The sequence below is a fragment of the Ailuropoda melanoleuca genome, chromosome 16, assembly GCF_002007445.2.
Source record: "Ailuropoda melanoleuca isolate Jingjing chromosome 16, ASM200744v2, whole genome shotgun sequence".
Classification (NCBI taxonomy): Eukaryota; Metazoa; Chordata; class Mammalia; order Carnivora; family Ursidae; genus Ailuropoda; species Ailuropoda melanoleuca.
Genome location: NC_048233.1, coordinates 84,515,058 through 84,533,205, shown reverse-complemented (window position 1 = coordinate 84,533,205; position 18,148 = coordinate 84,515,058). Strand labels below are relative to the sequence as shown.

The 18,148-nt window shown below is 57.8% G+C and overlaps 3 protein-coding genes across 6 annotated transcripts; 2 read left to right on the top strand and 1 right to left on the bottom strand.

Annotated features, from left to right (window-relative positions):
• The first annotated feature begins 322 nt into the window (after positions 1–322).
• FIBP (FGF1 intracellular binding protein) lies at positions 323–4,401 on the top strand. Of its 2 annotated transcripts, none has more exons than XM_019796890.2 (10): positions 323–529; positions 728–926; positions 1,108–1,234; positions 2,091–2,191; positions 2,672–2,805; positions 3,143–3,251; positions 3,328–3,391; positions 3,665–3,751; positions 3,839–3,936; positions 4,039–4,260. In XM_019796890.2, the coding sequence occupies exons 1-10, from the start codon at positions 445–447 to the stop codon at positions 4,070–4,072; spliced, it is 1,038 nt and encodes a 345-aa protein (XP_019652449.1). In that variant the 5' UTR covers positions 323–444; the 3' UTR covers positions 4,073–4,260. The 2 variants fall into 2 exon arrangements, with proteins under 2 accessions (XP_019652449.1, XP_002916673.1); XM_002916627.4 differs by lacking the exon at positions 4,039–4,260 and adding an exon at positions 4,269–4,401 and having other exon boundaries at positions 325–529.
• Positions 4,402–4,552: 151 nt separating this feature from the next.
• CTSW (cathepsin W) lies at positions 4,553–8,034 on the bottom strand. 2 transcript variants are annotated; one of them, XM_002916689.4, is made up of 10 exons: positions 7,879–8,034; positions 7,513–7,597; positions 6,555–6,668; positions 6,012–6,166; positions 5,821–5,917; positions 5,643–5,723; positions 5,413–5,538; positions 5,154–5,218; positions 4,875–5,078; positions 4,553–4,793 (listed from the first exon to the last, which is right to left on the bottom strand). In XM_002916689.4, the coding sequence occupies exons 1-10, from the start codon at positions 7,963–7,965 to the stop codon at positions 4,683–4,685; spliced, it is 1,125 nt and encodes a 374-aa protein (XP_002916735.1). In that variant the 5' UTR covers positions 7,966–8,034; the 3' UTR covers positions 4,553–4,682. The 2 variants fall into 2 exon arrangements, with proteins under 2 accessions (XP_002916735.1, XP_019652448.1); XM_019796889.2 differs by lacking the exon at positions 5,413–5,538.
• A 3,452-nt stretch (positions 8,035–11,486) lies between these two features.
• On the top strand, positions 11,487–17,574 carry EFEMP2 (EGF containing fibulin extracellular matrix protein 2). Of its 2 annotated transcripts, none has more exons than XM_034644958.1 (10): positions 11,487–11,853; positions 12,083–12,131; positions 12,779–12,985; positions 13,565–13,687; positions 13,970–14,086; positions 14,233–14,352; positions 15,611–15,730; positions 15,820–15,946; positions 16,199–16,394; positions 16,929–17,240. In XM_034644958.1, exons 1-10 carry the CDS (start codon positions 11,665–11,667, stop codon positions 16,992–16,994), a joined length of 1,314 nt encoding a protein of 437 aa, XP_034500849.1. In that variant the 5' UTR covers positions 11,487–11,664; the 3' UTR covers positions 16,995–17,240. The 2 variants fall into 2 exon arrangements, with proteins under 2 accessions (XP_034500849.1, XP_034500848.1); XM_034644957.1 differs by lacking the exon at positions 16,929–17,240 and adding an exon at positions 17,273–17,574 and having other exon boundaries at positions 11,693–11,853.
• The last annotated feature ends 574 nt before the right edge of the window (positions 17,575–18,148 follow it).

Below are 18,148 nucleotides of genomic sequence, written 5' to 3'. Positions count from 1 at the left end.
TTTGCAGGAAAAGATTTAGGACAGAGACCTGTGAAACCCCTACATTTAAGATACACGTCAAAATGCGAGGCCCAGAAAAGGGCAGAGAAAGTGGGAGAAAAGCCAGGAGGAAGTGTGGGGGAAGGTTGCCGGCGCAGGGGACACTGGCCGTTAGCCTCCACTCCCGATGTCTTCCTGCAAGCTGGGCCGGGATAGGGGTGGGGGTGAGGACCGGGGGCGGGGACGAGGAGCCTGGGATTGCCCCTCCCGCCGGGAGGAGGGGCTACTCCTCTTCCTTCGCCGCTTCTGCCCCCACCCTCTTTGTCCCGGAAGTGGTCCTCTCGCTCCGGGTGCCGGGCGCCGAATCTCCGCGCTCCCGGAAGTAGCCTGCAGGCGGCGCGCCCGGCCCGGGCAGTGCTCGCTCCAGCCGGGGCGCTGCAGGTGCGCCCGGGTCCGGGCGTCGCCATGACCAGCGAGCTGGACATCTTCGTGGGGAACACGACCCTCATCGACGAAGACGTGTATCGCCTCTGGCTGGATGGTTACTCGGGTGTGTGGGGGGGCCGTCTGCGGAGCGGGTCAGGAAGGGCGGTTGTTTGGGATGGGAGAGGGGGCGGGGCCAGGACTCCCGTCCTATAGGGAAGTGGGCAGAGGGAGTAAGGAAGGGATATTTAGGAGTTGGACTTGGGACCCCCCGAGGGCCTGTGGGTTCGCGGAGCGGGGCTTAATGCTAGCGCCCACTCCCCAGTGAGCGACGCGGTGGCCCTGAGGGTGCGCTCGGGAATCCTGGAGCAGACGGGCGCCACGGCCGCGGTGCTGCAGAGCGACACCATGGACCACTACCGTACTTTCCACATGCTCGAGCGCCTGTTGCACGCACCGCCCAAGCTATTGCACCAGCTCATCTTCCAGATCCCTCCCTCCCGACAGGCGCTGCTCATCGAGAGGTGGGGACCCCAGCCGGCTGACCATATACCCATTTTGCAGGGCGAAACTGAGGCCCGGGTTGGGATGGGACTTACACAAGGTCTGAAAAAGTTGAGAGCAGGAGGGGCCAAACCTAGGCCCTGCCGGACCCCCGTTTCCCTCCTATGTGGCAAGTCAGTGGTGTCCTCTGCCTCCACGCAGGTACTATGCCTTTGACGAGGCCTTTGTGCGGGAGGTCCTGGGCAAGAAGCTGTCCAAGGGCACCAAGAAAGACCTGGACGACATCAGCACCAAAACAGGCATCACCCTCAAGAGCTGCCGGAGACAAGTGGGCACTGCATCCTGCCCCCAACACAAGATCCCATGTCCAGTCTGCCCCTTCACACCATCCTTTTGGTCACTGCCCCAGCTCCATTCTCCTCCCCCACCTCGGATTGTGGCAGCAGCTTCATACCCAGTCTCTTGCCCCTTTTTTTGCTCTTCCAAAGCATCTCCTACTCCCCTGCTGGAGCTACTCTTTCAGAAGCTCAGATCTGACCATAGCTTTCCCCTCCTCATAAACTTTAATTGGCTCTCCCACTCCATCCTGGATAGTAGCCACACACCGTGGCCTTGACCTTCATACTCTTCTGGGATCTGGTCTCTGCCGGACTTTCTCAGCTTATATTTCTCCAGCCCCTGGCTTTCTTTTCGCTGCTGCTACTCCTGCCTGGTGGGTACTGTTCTTGGCCTTATCTCCCCCCTGAAATACAAAGCAGGAGATCAGAGGTCAGATGCCACCTTTTCCACAAGGCTTTTTGGTGGCCAGAAGGGAGAAGTAACCCTCCTGGGCCTTTAATATTTTTTCTGTGTATCTTTTGTGCACTCCTTTGCACAGCTGAGCATTTGGTCATTTTTTTGCTTCCTGTACCTTAGCCAGGATGGTCAGTTCCAGCACAAGCTCATGAAAACTGGAGAGCATGATGCTAAAATAGGGGGAATTCAGAGGTAGGAGTGAGTAAACATTTATCCAGGGCAAGATGCTTGAATTGATAACAGGTATTAACACTTAATAGTTTATTGAAGAATACCACATGCTAAGTCAGCATCTATTGACTGGACAGTTGGATAGGTGAGGGAGGGATGTTCAATAACCAGTTTATTGGCTCTGACCAGTCCTCCCTCCTTCCCTAACTGCCCTACAGTTTGACAACTTTAAGCGAGTCTTCAAGGTGGTGGAGGAAATGCGGGGCTCCCTGGTGGATAACATTCAGCAACACTTCCTCCTGTCTGACCGGTTGGCCAGGTGAGGGGCCCGGCAAGGAGCCAGCCATCTCCCCTTCCTGCATGCTCCTTCCTTGGGCCATGAGGCGGGTCCACCTTCCCCACCTCAACCCATTTGACCTCCTGGCTGTATTGGGGGATGGCTCTCCTACTCCTGGTCTGCACTTTGGATCAGACTGGCCTGGCTTCAGATCCCAGCCTGGTCATTTACCAGTGGGGCTGTTGTGAGATGCCACACGTAAAGCCCTTGGTGCAGCCCGTGGGGCTTAGAAAGTGCTCAGTAAATGGTAGCTGTTATCCTCAGGTCTCCCTCTGTTCCCCTTAGGCGACCTGGGCTGAAACCTTCTCTGTACAAAGATGGGGAGGCCCAGAGAAAAGGGGCTTGAAGCACATCATGTAGTGAGCTGGGGCAGAGACAGGTCAGAAGTCGGATGCCCCGCCCATGTCACAGGTGCGAGCTGCTCGCTAGGAATTTGAAACCCCCACTCTCCCCTCCTTGCAGGGACTACGCCGCCATCGTCTTCTTTGCCAACAACCGCTTTGAGACAGGAAAGAAAAAACTGCAGTATCTGAGCTTTGGTGACTTTGCCTACTGTGCTGAACTCATGATCCAGAACTGGACCCTCGGCGCCGTCGGTGAGGCTCACTCACCCAGGTGCCCAGATACCTCCCCACCTTCTCAGGGCCTGCTTCCCTGCCAGCAGTTCTCCTGCAGGCCCCAGTTTCCAGCATCCTTTCTTCTTCAGTGCCCCCACTGCAGCCACCACTGCTCAGAGCCCCATGTCCCCACGCACAGCTCGACTGCAGACAGAGGGCCCGCCACTTGTCTGTGGCCTGGGGCAAGTTGTTGCACCCTTCCGACACTTCCTTTTTTGTCTCATGGGGTGCACTGAGGTGGTGGGTGTGGAATGCTCCAGATAGCACCGGAGGGCTTGTTACCCCCACCCCAATTCCCTTGCTGGGCCTCCCCCAGACTCCCAGGTGGATGACATGGATGTGGATCTAGACAAGGAATTTCTCCAGGACTTGAAGGAGCTCAAGATGCTTGTGGCTGACAAGGACCTTCTGGACCTGCACAAGAGGTGCCCCTGGGGAGTCCTCGGGCCGGGGCGCAAGTGGGGGCCCAGGCATCTCTGGGCTTACCCTGTCTCCCTGCAGCCTGGTGTGTACTGCACTTCGGGGAAAGCTTGGTGTCTTCTCTGAGATGGAAGCCAACTTCAAGGTCTGTGGCCCAGTCCAGCCTCTGTCCCTTGGGCATCTTCAGCCTCACTGCACTATCCCCGCTGGGCAGCTCTGCTCATGCCGGAGATTGACCGGCAGGTAGCCCTGCTGCTCCTTCTATCCATCTCGGGCAGAGGGGAGGGGCACATCGGGGAGTTATTTGATTGAGGGAGGTGGATGGATTTGGGGAGGGGCCTGTCACTCCTCCAGCCTCTGGGCTCAGCCTCCAGCCTCTGGGACAGAAGGCAGATCTCCCAGGCTCTCTGCCCCATAGAACCTGTCCCGCGGGCTGGTGAACGTGGCTGCCAAGCTGACCCACAACAAGGATGTCCGAGATCTGTTTGTGGACCTCGTGGAGAAGGTGAGCTGTCCTGCCTGCTGCCCTCTGATCCCCAACCTGGCCTGTCCCTGGGTTGAACCGGTGCTAGATGTTTCCTTGGGCCCACAGTTCGTGGAGCCCTGCCGTTCTGACCACTGGCCACTGAGTGACGTGCGGCTCTTCTTGAATCAGTATTCGGCATCTGTCCACTCCCTGGATGGCTTCCGGTGAGAGACCCTAAGCTTCCTTTCCAGCTTGGCCTTGCTGTAGCCAGCCTCCTGCCAGGGCCTGGCCCTCCTGCAGACTTAGGGTTCCCTCTTCTGCCCTAGGGGTGGAAGTCTTTCTGTGGGCCCCCCCTCTTAGAGACTGTGACCTGATCTTGGGTAAGCTGCTGAACCTCTCCACGCCTCAGTTTCCCCTGTAACGTGGGAGGATAATGATAACGATCATAAGAGCAGGTGAGGAGTGCAGAAGCACTGAGGTGTACGGAGCTCTTGGAGCAGCATCTCAGATGTGGTGGGGATTCAGGCGATGGCCGCTGTCACTGTTTCCGTTGCAGGCACCAGGCCCTCTGGGACCGCTACATGGGCACCCTCCGTGGCTGCCTCCTGCGCCTCTATCATGACTGAGGTCCCCTCCTGCCGCCCTGCCCACACTGACAATAAACCTGCCGTGACTTTGGAGGAGCCTGTGCCCGGGAGTGCGTGTGTCTGTCCCTGAGCGTCAACAGTGAACATGTATAGGGATGTATGTGGACGGGGGCCCCACAGAGACTATAGGATGCGTCCGAGTGTGGGGTGTCTGTTCTCCCCACCCACTTCCCCACCACAGCTGAGTTCACTTGCAAGACAGGGAGCTTGTCTTGGTTTATTCAAGCCATAGCAAGATTAGGAGGACAGGCAAAAGCCTTGGGTGGGGCCAGCAAGGAGGCAGCGGGCCTGGCAGGAGGGGGCTGAGGCTTAGCCGCGCAGGCTCAGTGAGGACAGGACACTGGGCGCTTCTTCGCCGGTAGGTCCACACGGGCCGTGAGCGGGTACTTGGTGATGCCGCACGTGTTACTGCCGCGGTGCAGCCGGAAATAGCCCTAGGAAGTCCAGGGGACATCAGGGCCAGAAGGTGGGGAGAGGCCTGTCCTGCCCCGTCCCCTCAGGTAGATCACACTCACCTTCTCACCCCAGTCAGCACCCCAGGAGTTCTTCAGGATCCAGTACGGGATTGGGTTGCGACGATGAGGCTGGGATGAGCCTCCCTCTGCCCGCCTCCCCGCCACTGACTTGCTCTTCCCAAAACCCACAAGCAGGACAGAATGGTCCACAAGCCGGGGGTCGCAGGTGGCGGGTGTGGCCTTGATCACACCCTTCTGGTATTGCTGCAAGGGCAGAGGGGCTGAGTCTGAGGCCACCTCCCCTGGATGCCCCTCCCCCCATTCCCAGCCCTCTCCCACCTGCAGAAGCTTCATGTTGATGGTTACAGTAATGGGGCCTTGGGTGGCCAGGTACCAGGCGATTCCTGGGGGTAGAAGGTGCAGTTAGTCCCTGCTTCCTCTGTGCCCCCTGCTCTTGGCTCGTGGTTCCACCCCCACCCCACCCCCCACATCTCTGTCCCTCCGTCTGTTTCTAGCCCAGTCTTTTTGCCTCCAGCCTGGTCTGTCTGTCCCTGTCATTCTGCCCCCAGGCCGGCCCACGTCCCCGCTCTGCCCGCACTCTGCTCGTTGTCCTGCAGCATGATGAAGTCCTGGATCCAGGCCACCTTCTTATAGTTCTTGGCCAGGCACTTGTGGGGTTTACTGTTGCCCCGGAATGGGTAGTCCTGTTCGCTGGCCAGCCCGCCTGGAGATAAGCAAGGCCACGGTGGAGGCTCAGCTCCTGAACATCCCTACCCTGCCATCCTCACCCCTACCCCCAAAAGCTGCCCAGAGAGGCAGGGCACTCACTGTTGTTGAGGATAGTTAAGAACGCATCCCAGACGAAGCCGCCCCTGCAGCCATCTCCACAGCGGCCACAGTCGAGCAGCTCTGGTCCAAGAAGGGACAATGTGGGCTGCCTGCGCCCTGGCCTCCCCCTGCCCTTTCCCCCCTCTCCCCATCACATGCCCCCCTCTTTCAGCCATACCCTGCACAGAGACTTGCACAGACCGGTTGTATCTGATGCCCCACAGGGCCTCGACGTTGCCCGCCACGGCCATGGCCCAGCAGCAGTTGCAGTTTTCCTAGCCAGGAAGGGGGGAAGTGAGAAGGTGTCTGGGCCTCGTCCCCCCCTCCTCCCGCCACCGAGGCTGGACTGGGCCAGATGGGGGCAGATACCTGTCGCTTGATGGGTGAGATGACGCCCTTCAACTTCCGCCAGTCACATCTGGGGGGCATTGACTCCCCCGACTCTTCAGACCCTACCTTTCTGCCCACACTGGGAGCCTCTCCCACCATCCTCCGGTGCCCGTAGAGCTGCCCAAACTCCTCCTCTGGGGGATAGACGGGGCCACCAGGGTCACAATTTTGACCGCTTCTCCCTCATATTCTGCCTCTCCCACTCCAACCATCCACATGCTCGGTCATTTGAGTCCCCATAATACCCTGGGGGATGGGCACAAGGGTATTGAGGCCCAGAGAGAAGCCAAGTTTCTTCCTGGGAACCATTCCCCTGCACTTGCTGCCTCACCCCTGAGCTGGGCTAAGACCCAGACCCACCCCTGCTTTTTGTGATTTGGGGCAAGCAACCAGGCCTCTGGTCCTCAGGGTCCCTCTCTCTGGGAAATGAAAGCTGAAGGTCTGCCCTGTCCATCTGCCAGGATCCCTGGAGAAGCCTCTGCTTCCCCCCCTACCACCTAGGGTCCTGGAAGTGTCCAGTACCTGTGAGGTCACTGAATGGAGTCACCCCAAACTCAGCAGTGCCCAAGTCTTCCGCCTCCAGCTGCTGAGCCTGGGCCAGGTTGCGTGCAAAGATGTCCAGGCGACGAGCATACTCTAGACCAAAAGGGGGTTGTTCGAGCCTCCCCCAGAGGCAGGAAGTGGCCACAGGCTGGGCATCCTCCCACCCACACCCACCTAGGTGAGCACTGGCTTCTTTCTTGTGGCCGCCACAGGCCCCACTGCAGACATCTGGGCCAAGGAAATGGCTCCCCAGCCCCTCTAGGGTTGGGTTTTCCCCGAAGGCAGTAAGGGGGCATCTCTGCCCACCCACAGGGAAGACAAGTAAAGGGTCTGAAGGCAGAGTGACTCAGAAGGGAAAGGTGGGTAGTCAGAGACTGGCTTCCTGCAGGGTCATATTCTCCCCCTCCACACCTCTGACTGCAGGTCTGAGCTGGAACATGATGAAGGTGGGGAAAGATGTGGGGGTGGGTACGGGCCCATGGCATGGGCAGCCTGGGATGAAAGATGCCCACAGACCATACCCCTGTGGAAAGCGAGACCCAGAGAGAGCAGGAGCAGGGCTGGGACATCATGGGCATGGAGAGTGAGTCCCCAGCTTGGGGGCAAGATGAATATCCTTGGTGTTTCTGAATGAACTCATGACTAGATGGGAGTCTGCATGCTGCGTGGAGTGACAGGAAAGTGGCTGTGGAAGTGAGGGGTCCTCTGGGGCTGGGGTAGACCCCCAGCAGCTGCTGGCTGCCCTCCAAATTCATAGCAAAGAATGATCCTGTCCCCCACCTTGGGCATTTCGGAAACCAGGTAGTACACCCCCAGCGCTGCCAGCTGTCCTGCTGAGTGGCTTTGGCCAAGCCCCTTCCCCACCCTGAATCTTCATTTTCTCATCTGTTAAATGGGGGCTGGGGGTGGGCCTGGAGATGGATGTGCCGCATGATACCTTCTGGGTTTGAGTAGCTCCGGTTGTACTGGATCTGGAACAACGTGAAGACCTGTTTCAGCTCCAGCGGCTGTGGACCTAGGTCCTGAAGAGGAACCAAGAGGGCGGGGGAGAGCAGGTGAGGAGCCCTCGCTGAGAGCACACCTTGCCTTCCGGCCACACAGGGATGGGGCTGGGGGATCAGCCGCTTAGCCTGTCTGTCTCCCTGCGTTAGCTTGGGCTTCGTGGCAGTATGTCAGTCACCTCCCCAGCCTCAGTTGCTCTCTCTGAGAAATGGATGTAAGGCAATTGTTTCTGAAAGGGTGAGCCCCAGGCATGAGTGTTGGAGAGGGAAGAGCGTGGGAAGCAAAGGCGGGGAGCACTTACCTGGTTCCTGAGGGAGCCCTTGATGCCTTGGGCCAGGCCTGCCACCGACAGGGCCAGGAGGCAGGAAAGGTAGACAGTTGGTGCCATGGTGCTGTAGGCGAGAGTGCTGGGAGCAGGAAGCTGTGCAGACCAAGCTGGAGGGGCTGAGAGGGCGGAGCTGGAGAAACCGCAAAGGAGAAACCAGGTTGAGAGGGGGTGGTGGACCCCTTGAGCACAGAGCTGCCTCAGGCCTTCAGGCCTTTGTCCTGTACAGCCCTCAGCCTGCCTGTTTCCCACTGCACCCTTTTTCTTTCTTCAGCAGAGCCCCTCTGCCCACCCTGTTCTGGGCAATACTAGGGATACAAAGATGGATATGTCCTTACGGAAACAGGAATAGATCCTGAGTGAGCAGGTGCCATATGCGGCCGTCAGTGTCATGACAGGGAAGTCCAGGGAGCTGTGGGTGCCACGGGCTTCTAACCCCTGAGTGGGGATGGAGAGTGGTCATTGCCCCCTGGGGAAGCACTCTTGCTCATCCTGGGAAACTGAGTCGCCTCAAGGGTCATCCTCCAAGCCTTCCCCGCTTCCCATCCTCTGGTGCAAGCTGCAGCCCCTTGAGCCCCAGCTGTGCCTGTGCGCACTTGGTATCCACATCCTGGCCACCCCAGAAGCACCCGATGCTCCCGTGTCCTCAGCATCCAGGCCAGGCCTAGGCCCGGAGCAGGCTGGATGGGTGTTCGTAGACCTAACAATTAGTTGTCATGGGTTTTGTTTTCTTTCTTTCTTTCTTTCTTTCTTTCTTTCTTTCTTNTTTTTTTTTTTTTTTTTTTTTTTTTTTTTTTTTTTTTTTTTTTTTTTTTTTTTTTTTTTTTTAAGATTTTGTTTATTTGACAGAGAGCACAAGCAGGGGGAGCAGGAGAGAGAGGGAGAAGCAGGCTCCCTGCTTAGCAGGGAGCCCGAGGTGCGGCTGCATCCAGGGATCAGGACCTGAACCAAAGGCAGACACTTAACTGACTGAGCCATCCAGGTGCCCCGGTTGTCATGGGTTTGAAACAGGAGAGCTCAGGGTCTAGGGTATAGTAACTGCCAGCTACTGCCTCATCCTGTTCCTCATTCTTATCACAGTCTGGGGATGGGGATGAGCGGCCAGACGCAGTGCAGAAAGGATGAGAGCAGGGAAGCTCAGGGTCCTGGAGGTTAGGAGAAGCGCCGCGAGGAGCCAACTCCGAGTGGTGGGCATACTCACGCCTAACAGTGCAAAGACTCAAAAGTGAGTCATTCCCCTCTGGGTCTCAGATCCTCGTCTCCAAGTGGCAACAAGTGCTTTGAGTGGAATGACTCTGGGCACTTGTGACCCTGGCTGGCACAGAATAGGTGTTCAAATGGTGGGTCCTTAATACTCTCCTCAGAGGCAGAGAGCCCAGAGAGTCTTGGAATCAGAGTGACTTGAGTTCACATCCTGTCCTTACTGTTCTGGCTGTTCCTGGACAAATGTCAGCCTCTCTCATCTGTGAAATAGGGTGATACCAGCACCCCTTCCCTGGCTTGGCAGGAGGATTACCTGAGGTACATGTTGGTGCCTGGAAAGGTTACACCTTGATAATCAAGAACTACTATTTTTATTATTTTTTTAAATAACAGCTTTATTGAGACATAATTGACAGGACGTAAAATTCAGCCTTTTAAAGTATACAGTTCACTGTAGCTCCTGGCTGGCTCAGTTGGAAGAGCACATGACTCATAATCTCAAGGTTGTGAGTTTGAGCTCCGTGTTGGGTGTAGAGATTACTTAAATAAATAAAAATTTTTAAAAACTTTATTCAATTCAGTGGTTTTAGTTTATTTGCATAACTGAACCATCATCACCACCATCTGATTTCAGAGTATTTTCATCACCCGAAAAGAAACCCCATGTCCAGGAGTAGTCACCCCGTTGTCCCCCCTTCCCCTGGCAAACACTAATCTAACTTGTCTCCTCGATTTGTCTACTCTGGATGTGTCCTATAAGTGGAATATGAGGATGTTTGTGTCTGGCTTCTTTCACCCAGGGTAATATTTTCAAGATTCATCCTTGTTTTAGCACACATCAGTACTTCATTCCTTTTATGACTGAGTAACACTCCATCCTGTTGCCACATTTTGTTTATCCATTCATCAATTAATGGACATTAGATTGTTACTACATTTTGGTTCTTACGAATAGTGTTGCTATGAATATTGTGTATAGATCTTTTCGAGTAGACATATGTTTTCAATTCCCTTGGGTATATACAGGGGAGTGAAATTTCTGGGTCATGTGGTAACATTTTGAGGTCCCGCCAAATTTTTCCAAAGAAGACCATCTTACATTCCCACCCGCACTGTATGAGGGTTCCAATTTCTCCATATCCTCGCCAGCACTTGTTATTGGCTGTCTTTTGGTTTTAAAGAGCTATTACTTTTAGCATCCTCACCTCCGGGGCTGGGAAGGATCTGGGGGGTAGAGGGGATGCACTCTCCAATTCACCTTGAACCCCAAGGGCTGACCTCGGGACCCACGTGCCCCCATCAGCACACCCTCTCCCTGGGCGGGGCTGCACTGGGGGCGATCGTGAGGGTAAACAAGGGTGGGAAAGGGAAGGGAGGCTCAGCGGTTCCCGCACTTAGTCTGCCCCCCGGCGGGAGCTCCCAGGACACGCGGCCCTTTCCCGTCTGGCCCCGCCCTGAGACGTGGGCAGGAGGGGGCCCCGCCCCTTCCTGGGAGCCAACTCCGCCCAAACTCCGCCCCGAAAGGCGCGCCCTCTGTTTGAGAAAGAAGTAAAAAACCCCGAAGTTGGGGGCGTGGGGGTGGGGACCCGTTTGGGAGGAGGGTGGGTAAGGCACTGGCACCGGACCCTGGCGTCCTGTACGCGCAAGTTCAGCCCTGCCTGCCTTCTGAGGGGCTTCCATTCATTCTGGGCCAAAAGGCAATGCGGACCCCGTTCCCAAACTGTTGTTGGCAGGAGGCCGTCCTCGAGTGAAGGGACCACCTGGCTGACAGCCTTAGGGATGGAGAAGAGAAGGGACAGAGATGAACATTTCTGGGCCTGGGAGCGTCTTGTCCTCGGGCGAGGGTCTGGGGACCCTGAATGAAATTCTGGTATTCTCAGAGTGACGGTCCGGGGGCACAGAACAAAATTCTGGAGGGCGTGGAGCGAGGGTCTGGAAGCCCCAGGATTAGGTGGGGTCCAGGTGCCCAGGACGACATTCTGGGAAGCGCAGGGTGTGGAGGCCCTGGCATTAAGATGTGGGTGCACAGGGTGGACTTCTAGGAGCCCAGATTAGGTAGGGTCCAGGTGCGCAGGATGACATTCTGGGGTGCGCAAAGTGAGGGCCTAGGGGCTCCCGGGTGAGTCTGAGGGGCCTGGCATCAAGGCCATGCCCCCACGATGAGGAGCTAGGGGGACTCTGGCCCTGAGCCGGGAGGCGGCTCCGGGCAGCGCCGCGGGGGACCGGGTGGGGGCCTGCGGCTGGCCGGGGGCGGAGAAGCGGAGGGTCGGGGTCCCTCCCCCTGGCGCGGGCTCAGGAATCCGCCGAGGGGCGGGCGGAGGCGCCGGGGTGGGCCCCGGAGTCTCGGCCGAGTCGGCGTCAGCGCAGAGCCGAGAGGCCCGCGCTTCTCGGCCCGCGCCACTGGCGGACCGGGCGGGGGCGGGGCGGCCCCGGACGGCTGGGCCCCGAACCCCGGCCTGCGGGAGGAGTGGGCCCTCGGCCCTGGGAAGCTCCGGGGCCCCAAGCCCAGTCCCGAGCGGGAGGCGGCTGGGGCCAGGGTTCTGAGTCCTGGTTCGGGGAATGGGGGGTGCGTGGCAGAAGCGCCCTGACCCCCCTCCCCCCACTACCCCTCCACCGCCACCACCTCCCAGCCCCAGGATGCTCCCCTTCGCCTCCTGCCTCCCCGGGTCTCTACTGCTCTGGGCGCTGCTGCTGCTGCTTTTGGGGGCAGCGTCTCCCCAGGATTCGGAGGAGCCCGACAGCTACACGGTGGGAACAGTGGGGCCACTGGCCTGGGATGGGCTGGGTAGGGACACAGAGACCAGGATCCTGGGGTGGCTGCTGCTGGGGAAGATTCTCCCCTCCCTTGGTTGGTGAAGCAGCTGGGGGCCATTGTTTGGAGCAGGCTGGGAGGGTGGCCAGGCTCAGGCCCTGATCTTGGCCTGGTCATTTGAAGGGGACTGGGGATGACTACTGGTCATCTATGGTCCCTTTGTAGGAATGCACAGATGGCTATGAGTGGGACCCTGACAGCCAGCACTGCCGGGGTGAGTGTGCCACCAGGGTGACTGACCCACCCCCAGGAATGGGGAAAGGGATTGCCACCTTAGCTCCAAGAGCAGCATTGGGGAGCCAGATGACCTGTCCTCTGCCCAGCTTGGCTTGGCAGAGGCCAGCTCTGATTCTCTGGGGGCTTGCTCAGCTAGGGGTGGAGAAGCCATGCAGGCCTCTCCCTCTCAGAGAAACCCAGGACACCCTGCCCCCACCCCTCAGTAGGCCGAAGAGCAACAGGGCACTGCCCAGAGGAGCTGGGTCTTGGATACCTCTAACCACTCCCCTATCAAGCTTTGTCCCATCAAGTCCTGGGAGGGCAGTGTCTGTGGGGTGGGGGTGAGGAGTCCTTACCTAAGCATCAGTCTTGGGCTGAGCCAGGGCCAGGGCTTTGGGGAGGGGTAGAGACCCTCTTGGGGACAAGAATATGGGGGTGACTATGGGAACAGTCACCCTGCCCCACCATCAGCCCTGGCAGGCCTTGGGAAGGGGTCCTGGGCAGGCAACCTTGACTTGTCGAGTAGAGAGAGAAGGCCTTGCCTGGGTCACACAGCTTATAAAAGGCCGAGCTGGGCTCCTGCCTGCCACCCACCTCACAGCCAGCCCAGGAGACTGGCTGTGCCCAGCAGGCCCCTCTCTGCAGATGTCAACGAGTGCCTGACCATCCCCGAGGCCTGCAAGGGGGAGATGAAATGCATCAACCACTATGGGGGCTACTTGTGCCTGCCCCGCTCAGCTGCCGTCATCAATGACCTGCATGGCGAGGGACCGCCACCACCAGTGCCCCCCGCTGAACACCCTAACCCTTGCCTACCGGGCTACGAACCTGACGAGCAAGAGCGCTGTGTGGGTGAGTGAGGGTCACCTTAGCACCAGGGCTTTCAGTCCTCCTCCTAGGCACCTATCATTGCATCTTAAAAACTCAGACCTCAGTTGCTCCCTTGCCCAAAAGGCTCCTCAAGGCTACTGGGATTGCCGTCCGGTTCCTCACTTTGTATGGGGCCTGCCGCAGGTGGTCCCAGCTCCTGTCCCACTGCTCCAGCCAGCATCTGGAACCCCTTCTCAATTGCTGGAGACCCACTGCCAGAGCTCTGCCTCTCAGCTGCTGCCCTCTACCCTCTTCCTGATCTGGACCCCACCCCTGGGGGCCATGGAGGAAGGCCCTGGAATCAGCGTTCCTGGGAGTCTGGGCAGGGCCTTATTTCCTATGCACTCTGGCATGGGATCTCACAGGTTAGGGGTGCCTCTCCTGTTGGCTCCCAGGCTAACGGACTGTTATTTGTGCTGTCGGGAGGGTCTAATCCATGTGCTTCTTTCTTGGGGGTACCAATTATCCACGCATGTGACCTGTGTCCTCCTGTGCGGAGGTGTCTGTCACGTTGGGTGGTGCATGGGCCCTCAGGCGGGCGCTGAGTGGTGTCTCCTGCAGACGTGGACGAGTGTGCCCAGGCCTTGCATGACTGCCGCCCCAGCCAGGATTGCCATAACCTGCCCGGCTCCTACCAGTGCACCTGCCCTGACGGCTACCGCAAGATTGGGCCTGAATGTGTGGGTGAGTCCGGGGAGGAGCCTCTCTAGTCCCTGCTCCGTGCCCTTGGCCTGGCTCTCACCTTAGCACCTGACCCCCATACCAGCCCACTGTCAGGCTTCGCCCTCGTCCCCTGCCACCTCTGCCTTTCTGTCACCGGTCCCAGGACTGTGAGGGTCTATGTGTGAGTCCTGGCTGACCTGGCCAGACTCAGCCCCCCGGACCCAGGTGAGACTATGGGTGGTGAGGCCATGAGTCCCAGCTGACCCGTGCCGTCTGCCCCCTCTGCCCCCGCCTCCCTCCCAGATATAGACGAGTGCCGCTACCGGTACTGCCAGCACCGCTGCGTCAACCTCCCCGGCTCCTTTCGCTGCCAGTGCGAGCCGGGCTTCCAGCTGGGGCCGAACAACCGCTCCTGTGTAGGTGAGGCTGGGCCAGGCCAGGCTCCTGGGTCCCGGGCAGGGCGGTGTGGGGCGCCGGAACTCTCTTTCTGACCAGCCTAGGGAAAGTGGGTGCTCTGGGTGGCTCCTTGGCTTTCATGCCTCCTGGTTTTTCCCCTGAACCCCCAGACGTGAACGAATGTGACATGGGGGCTCCATGTGAGCAGCGCTGCTTCAATTCCTATGGGACCTTCCTGTGTCGCTGCCACCAGGGCTATGAGCTTCATCGGGATGGCTTCTCCTGCAATGGTGAGAGCTCCCCCTCTCCCCTGGGCTCCTCCATGGGTCTCCCAGGCCCTGTGTCATGCTGTGTGTCCTGCCACACTCCTCCATTTGATGCCTCCATGTCCCATCCATTTTGCACCCTCCTACCTCCTCTGTATTCCACCCCTGGCTGGTTGTAGGGCACCTGCAGACCTGCCCAGCAGACCTCCCAGCCTGGGCGGGCGGGGGGTGGGGGGAAGCATGGAGAGGAGCAGTAGGGAGCACTGAAGCTCAGTGGGGAGACTGACAAGGATGTGAGTGCTCCCCTCTTTGGGAGTGAGGTGGACCTGCTTTCAAATCCTGGGCTAGGGCCTACCACTCTTTTGAGCCCATTTCTTCTTCTGTAAAATGGGTTGTCTTGAGGATGAAGCAGGACAATAACAAGACAGGCTTCATCAAGTCCCAAGCCACAACGTTTTAAAAGCGAACTACCGTTTGTTGAGAAACTTCCCTATGCAGTGCTTTTCCCTTACATACTTGGCCTCGTTTAATCCAGCCAGCAATCTTATGATGAAAGTATGAATTTTTCTTTCCTCTGCAAAATGAGGACGGTAATATCTCCCTCGAGGTGTTTGGGGGAAGATTGTTAAAAAAAAAAAAAAAAGTAAGCGTGAAGTCCTTCAACGAAGAGAGGTTAAGTGACTTGCCCAAGGCCATACAGCTAGGGTGAGGTGGCACCAGGGTTCCACTTTGGACTTCTCACTCCTTGTCAGCTGGCCAGGTACTCTGTTTATGTTATGCTTTGCTGCTGTACGGCCCCATTAGTACCTGGCTCGGTGCTAGGCAGCATGAGGGTAACCAGAGCAGGACCTGTGAGCTCGCGGTTGGCAGGAGGGGACTGTAAGCTTAGGCTGGTTGTGGGATGCAGGAATTGGGCAAGTTACTGAAAACCATAACAGGCTGGGCCCTCAAGGCTCTTCTAGTCTAACCCACTCATTTACTGACAGGGACATTGAGGTTCCCCAAACTCGGTCAGAACTTAAAAACCAAGCCTCTAGATTCACAGTGCTTCCATTCAGTATTGTCTCGCCGTGCTGGGGCAGAGAGGGCTGGGAGCTGGGCAGTCCGGGCAGACCTTTCTTTGAATCCTCTGTCCCCTTACTGAGCTTTGCAGGGTTTGTCTCACCCGCCTGTCTTTCCATACTGAGCCTAACATACGGCTGGGCTCTCTCTGTAAACCTTTGTGGGACTGAACTGAGAGGATTGCCCTTGGTCCAGAGCCCTCGACCACACTCTCCCTCAGATATTGATGAGTGCAGCTACTCCAGTTACCTCTGCCAGTACCGCTGTGTCAACGAGCCTGGCCGCTTCTCCTGCCACTGCCCGCAGGGCTACCAGCTGCTGGCCACGCGCCTCTGCCAAGGTACAGGTGGCCCCAGTGGGGCGGGGGGGTGGTGGTATCAGGGGCTGGTGGCCTGATGTCTGGGTTCCAGCCCCTTTCCCCTGACACAGACATTGATGAGTGTGAGTCGGGCACGCACCAGTGCTCTGAGGCCCAAACCTGTGTCAACTTCCACGGGGGCTACCGCTGCGTGGACACCAACCGCTGCGTGGAGCCCTATGTCCAGGTGTCTGACAAGTGAGTCGTCGCGACGCTGGACCGCCCTGCAGAAACTGCAACTCCCAGAGGGCTCTGCGGCTGATGGCCTGCCATTCGGGCAGGCTAGAGCCTCGAGGGCCTATGGGAATTGTAGTCCTTCATGACTAAACCACGCAAACCGTTCTAGCAGGAGTGGGAGGATCCTTTGGGGAATCTCTATTTTTTAGGGGAGGGGCCAAATTTGGGGTATGGGCCAGGACCTCATTTGTGTCCCCATTTCGGGGTCTCTAGTCGCTGCCTCTGTCCGGCCTCCAACCCCCTGTGCCGGGAGCAGCCTTCGTCCATCGTGCACCGCTACATGAGCATCACCTCGGAGCGGAGTGTGCCCGCGGATGTGTTCCAGATCCAAGCGACCTCTGTCTACCCTGGCGCCTACAATGCCTTTCAGATCCGCGCGGGAAACTCGCAGGGGGACTTCTACATTAGGGTAAGGCTTTCCCCTAACTGCACCCCTCAACTGACATGCATAATCCAAAATTGAATTCCAGGAAACCTTAAGTGGGAGACTCGGCTTTACCACCATGTCCCGCCTCTTCTCTCAAAGCCCCGCCCCCCGGGAGGTGGAATTTCGGTAGAAAGGTAGGGGTATTCTAAATTCCCTGGGTACAAACTACAGGTCGTTAAATGCAATTCCCACGAGGCACTTGGACACTGGGTTTTGAGTCCCTGCACTGGTTTCCATATGTGGCCTCGGTTTCTTCAACTTTAGAACAAGGCACTGGCATGAAAGGCCTGCCCAGGTAACAGACACAGCAGAGTCTTGGGAAGGGAAGCAGATGGAGCTGGGCCTTGAAGAGAGGCAGCAGGGGTTGGTGTGGGGGCCTGGGGTCCAAGAATCCAGCTCTCTGCTGGTGGAGCTATTAGGAAGGAGGGGCCCAGGCGTGATTCACAATGAGAGGGATCCAAGGGTTTATCTGATATCAGTCCTTGTTTTCTCTTTCTGAAATCGGATGCTCTGAAGGGAAGTCTGCCTGCTCTGGGTCACCAAAGGCCCCACCACTCCCCAGAGTCTCCCACCTGGCCTTGAATCTTCAGTTGACCCTGGTTAGACAAAAGAACTAGACGGAAAGGGTGGGAAGAACTCTAGAGGGAGATTTCTGAGGGCAGGAGCCTGGGTGCACCAGTCAAGATGTCAAGGGTATCACAGAGCCGATGAGAGCCTGAGGTCACAGCCTGGCGGGCTCTCTACTTCACAGCCAACTGCTTGTGGGTTCATGATGCAGGACAGGGAGGTGATGCCGGGGCAGGGTCTTGGCATGTAGCTTGACGCAATCTACGTGTCCCCCCACCCACTGTGCCCTGCAGCAAATCAACAATGTCAGCGCCATGTTGGTCCTCGCCCGGCCTGTGACAGGCCCCCGGGAGTACGTGCTGGACCTCGAGATGGTCACCATGAACTCCCTCATGAGCTACCGGGCCAGTTCTGTACTGAGACTCACCGTCTTCGTGGGGGCCTACACTTTCTGAGGAGCGGGTGGGGAGCCCTCAGGGAGGGAGAGGCTTCCTGCAGCCGAAGAGCCGGGGGCTCAAGGATGACTACTCGGCTGCGCGGGCAGATGCTGTTGTGAAGAGTAGAAAGAGAAAGGCAATAAAGGGAGAAAGAAGGAGTCCTGGTGGCTGAGGTGGGTGGGTCACACTGTAGTGAACCCTGGACTGGGGCAGGGGTCAGGCTGTGGGAGGCGGGCCAATCACCTAAAGGGGGGGTGTCTCCGTTCAGGCTCAGGGGGCCCCAGAGATAGGAGCTGCGAACTGCATCCCCAAGGCACGGATTGGTCCACGTACCACGCACATCAGAATCACTCTGAAAAGGAAGGAGGTAATAAGGTTACAGACTCCAGGACCCAGCCCAGGAACTGGGGTTTGACTGGTTTACAGGGGACCTGGGAAGCCCCACTGTAACCATGGAGGCCTTGGGTTTCAGTCCCCACTTGGCCTCAAACTATCAATTTGGCTAAACCCTAGCAGCTTCCTGGGCCTCAGTTTTCCAATCCATAAAATGAGGCAATTAGACTATGAGTGCTTTCCACACATTTCTTTTCCAAAATATAGAACCTGTTATCGAAGGAAATGTTATTTCATCAGGGAACTCTGATGACATAAACTAGATTCAAGGTTGCAACGCCTCATTGATGCCATCTCCCTGGTGGGCTCGATGCTTCCCCGGGGAACCCCAGGGTCCCA

Excerpts from the sequence above, each read along its gene's own strand:
- FIBP (XM_002916627.4), top strand. The coding sequence starts at position 445 with ATGACCAGCGAGCTGGACATCTTCGTGGGGAACACGACCCTCATCGAC. Across the intron at positions 3,252-3,327 it reads CTTCTGGACCTGCACAAGAG|CCTGGTGTGTACTGCACTTC; the intron begins GTGCCCCTGGGG and ends GTCTCCCTGCAG. Across the intron at positions 3,752-3,838 it reads TTGTGGACCTCGTGGAGAAG|TTCGTGGAGCCCTGCCGTTC; the intron begins GTGAGCTGTCCT and ends TTGGGCCCACAG.
- EFEMP2 (XM_034644957.1), top strand. The coding sequence starts at position 11,743 with ATGCTCCCCTTCGCCTCCTGCCTCCCCGGGTCTCTACTGCTCTGGGCG. Across the intron at positions 12,986-13,564 it reads CGAGCAAGAGCGCTGTGTGG|ACGTGGACGAGTGTGCCCAG; the intron begins GTGAGTGAGGGT and ends TGTCTCCTGCAG. Across the intron at positions 15,731-15,819 it reads GGCCACGCGCCTCTGCCAAG|ACATTGATGAGTGTGAGTCG; the intron begins GTACAGGTGGCC and ends CCCCTGACACAG.
- CTSW (XM_002916689.4), bottom strand. The coding sequence starts at position 7,965 with ATGGCACCAACTGTCTACCTTTCCTGCCTCCTGGCCCTGTCGGTGGCA. Across the intron at positions 5,079-5,153 it reads TCAACATGAAGCTTCTGCAG|CAATACCAGAAGGGTGTGAT; the intron begins GTGGGAGAGGGC and ends CTGCCCTTGCAG. Across the intron at positions 4,794-4,874 it reads GTGCTGACTGGGGTGAGAAG|GGCTATTTCCGGCTGCACCG; the intron begins GTGAGTGTGATC and ends TGGACTTCCTAG.